The 12,176-nt window shown below is 41.9% G+C and overlaps 1 protein-coding gene across 14 annotated transcripts; it reads right to left on the bottom strand.

Moving 5' to 3' along the window:
* Positions 1-754: 754 nt before the first annotated feature.
* On the bottom strand, positions 755-11,965 carry il15ra (interleukin 15 receptor subunit alpha). 14 transcript variants are annotated; one of them, XM_076076219.1, is made up of 10 exons: positions 11,755-11,965; positions 10,638-10,847; positions 8,762-8,809; positions 8,601-8,644; positions 6,310-6,357; positions 6,145-6,205; positions 4,464-4,586; positions 4,024-4,143; positions 3,848-3,917; positions 755-3,632 (listed from the first exon to the last, which is right to left on the bottom strand). In XM_076076219.1, exons 1-10 carry the CDS (start codon positions 11,858-11,860, stop codon positions 3,563-3,565), a joined length of 900 nt encoding a protein of 299 aa, XP_075932334.1. In that variant the 5' UTR covers positions 11,861-11,965; the 3' UTR covers positions 755-3,562. The 14 variants fall into 14 exon arrangements, with proteins under 14 accessions (XP_075932334.1, XP_075932335.1, XP_075932336.1 ...); XM_076076220.1 differs by having other exon boundaries at positions 4,464-4,583; XM_076076221.1 differs by having other exon boundaries at positions 6,145-6,192; positions 8,597-8,644; positions 11,755-11,964.
* Positions 11,966-12,176: the final 211 nt, after the last annotated feature.

Here is a 12,176-nt window from a genome sequence, read left to right as displayed (position 1 = left end):
ATTTTTAAATGAAATAAAACTTGCATAGGTCCAACATATTCTATTACAGATGGAAGGAGAGTACACGTTTGCACTGCAGTAGTAGTAGTAGTACAAACTCTGTGGTATTGGTTGGACAGCAGTGGGATTTGCTGAATTCTGTCCAAGATCCTCCTCCCAAACAGCTGCTACCCATCAGCCTCAGCCTCCTTGGGAACAAACAGGAATTCAGATAATGGCCCATTATCTCAAAAGCCTTTTAGCACATTTACTGGAAATGAGAAAGCTTTGTCAAATATCCTAGAAGTATTAAAAGTACCACGCCATGTACAAGAGGCTACTCTTAGCTGGCTGGGAGAGTTGTTTGCCCTGAAGTGTTTGAGACTGACAACCTTTTATTTTATTTTATTTTATTTTATCATGACTAGTAGATGAATGTTTCATTATTTAAAAAAAAAGAAAACTGCCGGTTCTTGACTTTTTCGCTGTTAATCATAAAAAAAATGACTGTAATCTACACTACATGACCAGCTGTGAGTTTTAGTCTGAACTGTGAGAAAATGTACCAGAAAATATTGGCTGGCAAGGTTTTTACTACGTAATGCTGCGCTTTATTTTTGGAACTGCTGAAGTCAAAGAACTTCATTCCAGCGGAAATGAACACCATCTGTAGAGGAACAAGAGGATGTTACTCATTTATGTTCAGACTTGTAAGCGGATTTTATTATCAGCAACTACAGGAGTCGTTTAGTCCTTAATTTGCACTCGACCAATGTTTTTTTAAAGAATATTTTTTAATCATCATACAAATGGACAGTGCGGAGCAACAAAAAATACAATGAAAGTCAAGAGGGATGAGAAAAGCCCATGACTAGATTTGAACCCAGGGTGCCACTAAAACCATCCAAGCTGCCTTTAATAGCTGCTGACCCCAATCAGTGAGGTTCCAGCGGATGTTCATGGTGATCTTTTAAGAGGCTGATCATGATTGAACTATGAGGGACGTGTCATAATAAAGTCTTACAGGCATCTGAGGGATATCTATTATGTATTCAGGTAGTTGTAAAAGCTAACAATTTCTACCAGAATATATATTTTACATTATGACAATCCATAAAGAGGACGCTTTGAGAGTGACACAATATTCAAAAGCAAACGTGTCTCATTTCGATTTTGTCTGGGGAAGTGGGGCAGTGGAGGAAGTTTGTACAGGCGGTAACTTCCTTCCGCATTATCATTCATACTAATCACTGGTGTCAAACGGCAAACAATTTGGTTTGGCGACTGACATCAGACATGTCTCTAACCACAGCTACGATTGACGTCATTGGTCATTTTCCAAGATTTGTTTTTTTTTCTATAATTCAAAACTTGTTTTACATTCTTTTTCCTGTATTTTTAGACTCTTGTTATTCCACCAGGTTGGTTACATTTTGGCTATTTCCCAACTATACACAGAAAACTAATAACAGTTCTCATTTTGGACAACCCTGGTTATCCGAGACAATAAAAGACACCATTGTCCTCATTGTACTATATATATTGATTTGGGATGTCACATTATCAAAATTTCACAACACAATTATCTTGGTCAAAATAGTTAATGTTGACAAAATCTTTAGGATATCTAGAAAATAAATTCAAAAAACAATAAAATCATATAGCTATCACTTAAATTTAGTTTATTGCGCAAATTACAAGTGTAGGGAGGTGGAGAGTCTGTAACAAAAAATGTATATATAAAATCATTTAAGAGACGCTGGATTATTTACACAATATTATCCTATGTGTATTATTAACATGATATTAATATTTCATTTTAAAATTTCCGTTATCATAAATATCTGTATATTTTTGACGCCCCTGGACCCTTTAATGAGGGAAAAAATGATTTATTTTATGATGTGGGTGAACTGACCCTTCTAAAAGACAGGGTTGGACACACATAAGCACTAACATACACACAGGTCAGTGTCCCTGGCTCAGTACCAACAGCTAGCACGTACTTAGCTAAACAAAGTATCTCTCTGGTTCAACAATGTCACAATGAGCTCAGTAAAGATGATAAGAGATGATATGATGAAGCCTAATGCTCTGCTACAAGCTGAAGAACTGCAGACTAGCCACAGTAGCCATGTTTGCTAATTAGCCTAGCTTAGTTCAGAACTGGCCATGCTAGCTTTTAGCTCTTTTGGTAAGCTACTTAGCTAGCCTGCTAACTTGTCCAAATGAGTTGAAGAATGTATAAAAAGTGCTTGCATACATTCATTTTTGTACATTATTTTAGTTCTGCCTCTGACATGGTGAAACAGCTCGGCCAACTTGAATTTATTGCCTGCTCATACAAAATATCAGTCCTTTTATTTCCAGTTTGCTAGCGGAAACACTTTAATTCTTTAATACTCCAACTTATTCATTTCCAAAGATACAACTCGCCATACAAGGCTTAATAACTTCCACAGTTTGCTGTATACTTTTAAAGGGTGCGGTTGGAGTTACTCTATGTTCTTAATTGTCAATCATTCCTATGAAAAGAGCAAAACCAGCAATTAGTCTCTCAATACCTTCCAATGTTCCCCGCCTGGTTAGGGCACTTCTTAGCACCAAGCAAATTGGTTAAACTTCAGATATAAATCTTGAAAAACAGGAATTATTCCTAAGAAGGCTAAATAATTCCCTATAACAGCTGGGCACAACTTTTACTATGAGTAATAGTATATTTTAAATGCAGCTTAGGTCAGCTAATGACTATTTACAGCTGAAGGAACTGTGAAGTAGGAACATGTGACCCAGGGTATAGGTGCGGCCTAGTGATGTGATTTTAATCGCTTTTAGAGAACAATGGAGCTCTATTGCACAAAGCAATGTGAATTCATTGTTGGGTTTAGTATTTCCATTGGATTTGATGACAATAAGAGCATACAGAATATCACCAGAAGTATAAAAAAAAGAGAAAAAAAATGCCATTGTGGTGGTTGGGCACAGCTGCAGAGGGGACAGAGTGGGGGGGGAGTGGTTCAGGGAACGGTGCCGTGAAGAGGTTTGATTAGCCGCAGCTGAAACTGGTCCTTGATTGTCTCTCTCCCCATATAAACATTAGTAGGGACGGAGGCGCGAGAGAGGAGTAAGCAGGAGACAGGAGCTGACAGGGCGACGGGCAGGACGACAGACGTGCATGTACGGCAGTGCGCTCGGGGGAACGGCAGGAGAGCGCACGGCCGAGAGCAACAATAGAGAACATTACTAAACGCTATTTGAGTGTGTGCTGGCGTCTTTGTGCGGAAAGGACCCACGGCGGTAACAAGAGACTGTTACAGCCATGTTCAGAGTCAGAGTCTTCAAAATTCAAGTTCCATATGAGCAGGTGAAATATTTAGTTGAGATCTGGACAGAGAGAGGTTGTGAGTTCAACAGCTGGAGATTGTGCAAACAACAAATAATGAAGCCAGCTATTATGCTCTCTGGTGACGCTTAAAATAACATCAAATGGGTTCTTCACTGCATGGGGACGATCCCACAAGCTCCAGTAAGGCTCTGCCGCTGCTCTCTGTGACAGCGGCGGGTCAAACTCGACGACGCCTGCTCAGTGCTCAGACGTATTCATGGGTATCGATTCTTCTGGCGTCTGTGGTGGTTCGTCGCTGTTTGACCTCCTACAGCACAAAGAGGGCAGTGATGATATCATCAGTGAAACGATAAGAGGGCACATTGGACTACTGTGTGATCTCTGATGGATAAACTGCAACAACAAAAAAGAGTTTGCCACACAACAAACAAAGAACGTGTGGTGTGAACATAATTCCACACATACAAATAAATTGTCCAATCAAACCCTCCGTTATGTTAGCATGCTTTGCCCGTAGCTCACCGTCTATAACAATAGAAGCCGATTCCGATCAAAGCACAGACGATCACCACCGAAGCACAGCCGATCACCGCTGCAGATAAGGGAGAAATACTCAACAATGTTAAATGTTCAAACGTACGCACATCACCAGTCTGACTTTTGGCACAAACGGGTACAAAAACAGTGTGGAAGCTTACTGTGGGCAGCGGGGGGGAGCGCATGAGCATCATGTGCCCCGTTGTTCGAAGGCTTAGCGGTGGTTGAGGTTGCTGTTGTCCGGTGCGTCGCTTTGGTCTTACTCACATCTTGTTTTTTTCCTGTTGTGAAAGAAAAAAATGAGTATGATTTTTCCCGGTAGGTCAGTTATTCATGAAGAGTTTTGCAGGGGCAGATGAAAGCAGCGTGAGTTGTACATAAAGGATGATCGATCATACATGTCCACTGTCATCGAGGTTTTCTTCTTCTTTTAAAAACCCATAATCTGAAACAACCGGGTCCATTTATGTGCTGTTATCTGACAAGGTGTGCATGAATGTTCTCTTTCTTATAAGTTTTACTGACACAGGCCCTGGCCAATAAACTCTTCTGACCTGATGCATTCTCAGTTACAAGCAACACGTGACTGTAAGCCATTTACCCTGCGTGCAACCTGACGGGGCCTGCAGACCAGGTGAGGTTGGCGTGGGCCTGTCTGGCTCTGTAGGAACTGAGGCTGAGGGGCTTAAACTCTGGGTCATCTGTGGGCTGGACGAAGCTGCTGCTGATAAGAAAATACATTAACTTCTACTCATTTGTAAAACTACTGCTGAAGAAGACAAACTCATACTGGGATTTTTGGGACTCCAGGTGTGTGGGTGTCTTGCATGCATGGACAGTTAACAAGTGACTGTGTGGTACAGACGTACTCTGATATATAATTATACCACTTAATTAAGAACAAAAGATGGAAAATGCATGCAAGGCTTTGTGTTAGTTTGTTACACAGTTTCATATCAACACTACTGTTGCAACAGCTGTTACTAAGTTTTCTAAAAGTACATGTGCCGCTACGACAACCGCAACTCTGCTACCACTGTACATGTATATCGACGATCATTACGACTACTATAATGCTACTATTGGTATAAGTACTACTACCAGCTATAGTGCTCCTACTACTACTGCTACTGGGAGAGGAAGTGACAAGAATACCTTTCTATTTGTTCCATTTAGGTGTTACCAGTTAGTCATGCCGGTGACTACAAATTCAGCATTTATAAAAAACTATTTTAACACCTGTGGTTTTCCTACTGTGACTCTTGTCAACATGTTTGCCATGAGGTTGATCACGTTAACTCTCATTACTTACAAGGACTGTTTTTGTATATTTTGACTGTTTAAAGCGTGGCTTTTTTTCTTGGCGTTAATATTTCATATCATATGTAGTCATTAGACCAATTGTTAATAAAGATATTTATGAGGGAAGCTTTTAAGTACTTTGAACTACTATTGTACCATGAGTACATCCTGCCAGTATAATACCATCATTGCAGAGTCTGATTATATTGAAACGGCCAGGGGGAAAAGCTCATTGAACAATAGGTTTAATAAGTTCAAGCAGTAACGGTATGTAACAACAGACCATTTTCAGGATGGACATCTTGACTTGTGAAACATGGAAGTAATTAATGACCATAATGTAATGGCTAAGTGATATTTAGGTTTTCTGGGTTGTATCTTTGTGCCGAGGTTCTTCATAATATAATGCAACCAATACAGTTTGTCAGAATTAAATAACTAGTTAGGTCTATAACAGTGGACGAGAGCAGGACGGGAGCTGTAGATTGAGCGGTTTCACACAGAACTAAATGATACTAAGACAAAGCTACAACAAACTGCCGCTTTATTAACTTGCAAAATTACATTGTAAATTGACAAACATCATATGTGTAATTCATGCCACGATTCAAACAAGATCAAAAAAAATGTTTGTCTCTCGATGTTGACTACCCTACATGGTTTCTTTCTGAAATAAGGTCCCATGGGGTACACCAGAAGAGGAGGGGCTTCTCCTCTCTATAGCAACATATCAACCTGCCATTCCGTGTGCCTTTTGACTGATTCCATGTGAATACAGCATTACACCTACTGGTAGAAGTACTACAACCATTAAGGCTGCTGCTTCTTAACATTACTACTAACACGACTACTACAACCACTACTAACACAAGACATTTAGACAGATATATTGTCTGTTTAGTTTCATCATTAGTAGCCTACTTATTTATTTTTAGTCTATTAGTGTTATTGTAGTTTTTTCATGCAGATAAAGAACTCACTGACTGTGGTGGCAATGGTGGAGTCATGGGGAATGTCAGTGTGAGCCTCTGCAAGATCAGACTATTATTAATCATAAATATGAAACAAATACTTCTCTCCGGCTCATTTTACAACTTTACAGTGCACATGCATTCTAGAGTTGTTGTGTTAGAGCTTCCACTTACTTGTTGCTGTGCTCTCTGGTGGTTGTGTTGTGGTTCTGCTTGGGTCAGCTGAAAAACAATGAATAAGAAGCTGAGCAGTTTGTTCATCGTCTGAAATCATATCATCTTCAGTATGAATAAGCTACAAAAAAACCAACAACCTTAGTTTGAAACACAGGCTTTTGGTATCTTCAATAATTTTAGTCAGATCTCCGAAATAAAATGTACTGTTTCAGAATGTACGCGGTGGCAGCAGGCCAAGCAGGCTGACTCAGACTTCCCTCTCCCCTGCAACATTTTCCAACTCATTCTGGGGGATCCTGCAGCGTTCCCAGGCCAGCTGGGCGATGTAATCCCTCCAGCGTGTTCTGGGTCTTCCCCGGGGTCTCCTACCAGTTTGGCGTGCCCGGAAAACCTCCAGTGGGAGGCGCCCAGGAAGTGTTCTGATTAGATGCCCGAACCACCTCAGCTGACTCCTTTTGATGCGATGGAGTAGTGTCTCAACTCCAAGTTCCCTCCTGATGTCCGAGCTCCTTACCCTATCTCTAAGGCTGAGCCCGGCCATCCTACGGAGGAAACTTATTTCGGCCGCTTGTAGCCGCGACCTCGTTCTTTCGGTCACGACCCAGAGTTCGTGACCATAGGTGAGGGTCGGAACGTAGACCAACCGGTAGATTCAGAGCTTCGCCTTCTGGCTCAGCTCCCTCTTCACCAAGATGGTACGCTGCAGCGCCTGCTTTACTGCTGCAGCCGCACCGATCCGCCTGTCGATCTCCCACTCCATCTTACCCTCACTCGTGAACAAGACCCCGAGATACTTGAACTCCTTCGCTTGCGGTAGGCACTCCGTCCCCACCTAGAGGGAGCAATCCACCGGTGTCCGGCAGAGCACCATGGCCTCAGATTTGGAGGTGCCGCTTCACACTCGGCTGCAAACCGCCCCAGTGAATGCTGGAGGTCACGATCCGATGAGGCCAACAGGACCGCATCATCTGAGAATACGAACACAGCTCCTACTGCAGTCGTACAGAGACTGGATGGCCCGTTGCAACGGGTCCGGCACCCCATACTCCCGCAGCACCCCACACAGGTGCCGCGGGTTGCCGCCACGACAGGCACCGATGACCTTCCGACCACAACTCCTAGCGGCCGCGTCCACAATAGAGGCTTTGAACATGGTCTACTCGGATTCCATGTCCCACAGGATGTGTGACAAGTTCTTCCGGAGGTGGGAGTTAAAGACCTCCCGGACAGGATCCTCCGCCAGACGTTCCCAGTTCACCCTCACTACACGTTTGGGCTTGCCAGGTCTTTCCAGCTGGCTACCCCGCCATCTGATCCAATTCAACACCAGGTGGTGATCAGTTTTACAGTTCTGCTCCTCTCTTCACCCGAGTGTCCAAGACATACGGCCGCAGATCAGATGATACGATTACAAAATCGATAATTGATCTCTGGCCTAAGTTGTTCTGGTACCAGGTACACTTATGAGCCACTTTATGTTCGAACATGGTGGTCGTTATGTCCAAACCGTGGCTAGCGCAGAAGTTCAATAGCGAGACACCACTCGGGTTCAGATCAGGCAAGCCATTCCTCCCAATCACCCCCCGCCAGGTTTCTCTGTCATTTCCCATGTGCGCGTTGAAGTCCCCCAGGAGAACTATGGAGTCGGCTGGCGGCCCCTCCCACCGACTCCAAGAAGGCCGGATACTCCGAACTACTGCCTGGTGCATCAGCACAAACAACAGTCAGAGCCTTGCTCCCCGCAACCCGTAGGCGCATGGAGGCGACCCTCTTATTCTCCGGGGTGAACTCCAACACAGCGGCGCTCAGCTGTTTTATTAACTTGCAAAATGACATTGTAAATTGACAAACATCATATGTGTAATTCCTGCCACGATTTAAACAAGATCAAAAAAATATTTGTCTCTCGATGTTGACTACCCTACATGTTTTTTTTCTGAAATAAGGTCCCATGGGGTACACCGGAAGAGGAGGGGCTTCTCCTCTCTATAGCAACATATCAACCTGCCATTCCGTCGGACTGTTTGTTAGTTTTTCCGGTGCGGTCCAGAAGGTGTTTTGACTGATTCCATGTGAATACAGCATTACTCCTACTAGTAGAAGTACTACAACCATTAAGGCTGCTGCTTCTTAACATTACTACTACCACGACTACTACAACCACTACTAACACAAGACATTTAGACAGATATATTGTCTGTTTAGTTTCATCATTAGTAGCCTACTTATTTATTATTAGTTTATTAGTGTTATTGTAGTTTTTTCATGCAGATAAAGAACTCACTGACTGTGGTGGCAATGGTGGAGTCATGGGGAATGTCAGTGTGAGCCTCTGCAAGATCAAACTATTATTAATCACAAATATGAAACAAATACTTCTCTCCAGCTCATTTTACAACTTTACAGTGCACATGCATTCTAGAGTTGTTGTGTTAGAGCTTCCACTTACTTGTTGCTGTGCTCTCTGGTGGTTGTGTTGTGTTTCTGTTTGGGTCAGCTGAAAAACAATGAATAAGAAGCTGAGCAGTTTGTTCATCGTCTGAAATCATATCATCTTCAGTATGAATAAGCTACAAAAAAACCACCAACAACCTTAGTTTGAAACACAGGCTTTTGGTATCTTCAATAATTTTAGTCAGATCTCCGAAATAAAATTGACTCACTTGGTTGAACATTCAACAATCTTCCCCAACCATCAAGTTATTTATTTAAGATGCAGAGAACATAATTCAATCCTGACACGTTGCATAAAACAACATCTACACTGCGACCAAAGTGCATCTTGTGCACTCAGAATGCTTCGGGCATATTTTTTCATATGGTCTAGGGGAGCCCAGGAGTTGACGATCTCTAGAAGTGAGTTCCAGAGATGCTTCTTAACTCACTTAACCCACTGTGTGTAGGGGGTTATTTTAAGGTCTACGGAAAAGATGGAGGGAAGGTTATAACAGAGGGGGGGTTGAGGTGCAAAATACATGCTCTTATTTATTCTTCTCTGTCTGCTTATCATATTGTGGTTAATGTGTTAAGATAAGGGCTGTACTGAATGACTTGGACATTTTAATACAAAATCCACATTCGAATGCTGTGCAGGTTTGATTTTTTGCACTCTTTGCATTTCTTGTTTGTGGGCATCCATTCATTCATTATTTTGGCATGCTGGACGCTTTGCATACTCAAATTTCGGCTAAACCGGATCGCCTATGTGTGACATTTTGCCCGCCACATGGAGCAAATCAAAGATTTTATCTGATCAGTATGACGAGAAAAGAAAACTAAAATGCAGTTTTGCGAAGGCACAACCCACCTAACTGTTTTACAAAATCCAAACTGTGTACAGCAGTACACTCTCTGAACTCTCTCCCTCCTCTCTTTTAAGACTCCCCATGTCCAACTGCTGCTAAATACAGATTGATAGTTTTTTTGTTTTTTTCTCTTATTATATATATATTGTCTAAATGTTTTTTAATCTATTGCACTGTATTCACTTTATATGTTTATATGTTGGACTAGAGAGAAACGTCTTTTCAACTCCCCTGTATGTTCAGTACATTGTGGAATTGACAATAAAGCAAACTTTGAACTTTGAGCACAGTGGAACAATACAACAATGTTCTCTGGCAGTTAAGTACAAATCGATTGAGTTGCAACAAAGACATTGTGCTGTACAGACAAGTACATATTACGGTGCATCTCCCGATGATCAAGTCAGTGTCATTTTGAAATTGCTGTCATAGAGCAATGTTTCAATCCTCATACAGTACTCCCTCCCTCCCTTCCACCAAGTAACATACTTCGTATGACTGGGGACATTCCACTAGAATCAGGTGACGTGTATCATTACAAACACACAAACAAACCACATGTGGGTGGCTGTGAACAGTAAGTAGACACCAATGGGCCTTTTTTTACATGAATCATTCAAATTCCTCAAGTGCAAACATACGTGTGTGTACGTGAAAGATGTTTGTGTGATGTTGCCTCAAACAACCCAGGTATTTGGAGCTGGTTGTCAGGGCGTAAGAGAAGGCCCGATAGGGGATGACTACTGATGCTATCAAGAGTGCGGCTGATCCGGTGTTTTCCGATCGCTCCTTTCTGATTTCAATTTTGGTGGATGTTATTGAACTTGAGGGTTGGATTATAAAAGCTGCTTCCATTTTGTGTTTGCTTCTGAATTCAGATCCAATAAAGGGACATCAAATCCCAAAAGTATTTACATGTTTTCAAGTCAGATCCCCTGGACCTATCACTAGAAAAAGGCAAAGCTTTCCTACTGGATCGTGGATGTCGTGAATCAAGATGAAAAACAAATAAAATCTTACGTATACACACGAGGCTGATGTTGGACGGGACCCAATGTGCAGGACCATTGTGAGTTTTCATGCATTTGATCAAACCGGAAGTTCCCACCTTCCTCACATTTCCTCCTTTGCACTTGTAGCGAAAAGTCTGGTTAATTGTGAAGCACGTGTCTGTTGCAAGTAGAGTTAGATGCCTTTTGGGAACTTCTGGACATAGACAATGGATTTTATCTGGAAGAAAAAACATCATGTGGCAACAGAAGTAGCAACAAGAGAAACAATAAAATGGTTCACTCATTTTATTATTATTATCATCATTATTAGTTAGTTTTAGATAACAAAGGAAAACACCTCTGCAGAACTACAAAAAAGTGGCTGTGGAATATGTCAGTTGTGAATAAGTCTTGTTGGATTATGCAGGGTTTTTTGTAAGGCGATTCTGCGTCATTAGGTTTGTTAACGTTTTGCTTTACTGTGACTCCATAAACTGTTTTACAGTACATCTATCTCTAGATTACTCAGTAACACATTAGCACAGGTCAAAAGAGTAGTTCTCTCTTCAAACTCTGTTTTACCGAGATTTAAAAAGGATCCCACTGTTTCCTTCAGGTGTTTGTTCAAAAAGGGAAAAGAAAAACAAGAACTATTTTTCGCGTCTAGGTTTAGATTTCATACAAAAAAAAAACCATGGCAGAACTGAAACTGAAAATGAAGTATCTGTTTATTCTCCTTGACCCCTGACCAGTCTCCCAGGTAGCCTTCATTCCTGTGCATTCCTTCTGATGTGTGACTTTCTTCACGCACATAGGGCTATTTGGTTATCGCAGTGTTGCCTGTATGTTTTCTTAATTGCTTTTATTGACTGAATTGTGTTTTTAATGTGTTGTTATAAATGCGTTTGCTTTGTCTAATCACACTGACTACACAAATCCTCTCAGACCGTAGCGGCTGAGAGCAAAAGTTAAAATAATAATAACGATGATAACAATAAAAAAAGTAAACAATAATGAATGGTTTGGGTTAGTGAATGGTTATTACATTGCAGTACCGTTTGGATCACATGAACGTATAATGAATATTCTTTAAAGAGAGTTCTGAACATAATCAAATATATAAAGTGTGTATATTTTGCACTCACCGTTGGAGCAGCGCGCAGTCCCGAGCAGACAGATCGTCAGAACGCAGACAGAGAATAAAGCAAAAGGGGAACCCAGATCCATCTGACTGCTCTGCGGAGACTTCATAAAACATGTTCGCCAAGCAAACCATGACCTGTACAGATCATCCTCACTGCCCACTGCCCTGTTGCTCCTTAGTTGTGCCACTCACTTTCGCTTTAATTAAGTGCCACTCCTCTTTGACGTTGACGGATATGACGCGCAGCCGTGAATCACGTGGTCAGTCCTACGCCCACACTGGCCCACGTTTCGGCTGCAGGCTGACGTTTTCTTCCTCCACTCGAACAAACGCATACCACGACAATACATGCTATGTTATGCGAGGGCACAGAACTGCCATTAAAAAAAGCATTGCTCCGTGTTGCTCTGGTGCGAGTGCATT

This window comes from Anarhichas minor, unplaced genomic scaffold (genome assembly GCF_050575085.1).
Source record: "Anarhichas minor isolate MPS153535 unplaced genomic scaffold, ASM5057508v1 ptg000055l, whole genome shotgun sequence".
Taxonomy (NCBI): Eukaryota; Metazoa; Chordata; class Actinopteri; order Perciformes; family Anarhichadidae; genus Anarhichas; species Anarhichas minor.
Note: the sequence above shows the minus strand (reverse complement) of the source record. Positions and strands in the feature narration are given on the sequence as shown.

Bases quoted from the DNA above. Each gene is read 5' to 3' on its own strand.
- il15ra (XM_076076219.1), bottom strand. From the start codon at position 11,860: ATGAAGTCTCCGCAGAGCAGTCAGATGGATCTGGGTTCCCCTTTTGCT. The intron at 8,810-10,637 runs GTAAGATTTTAT...ATTGTTTTTCAG, and splicing joins CATCAGCCTCGTGTGTATAC to CTGACCCAAACAGAAACACA. The intron at 8,645-8,761 runs GTAAGTGGAAGC...TTGATCTTGCAG, and splicing joins ACCAGAGAGCACAGCAACAA to AGGCTCACACTGACATTCCC.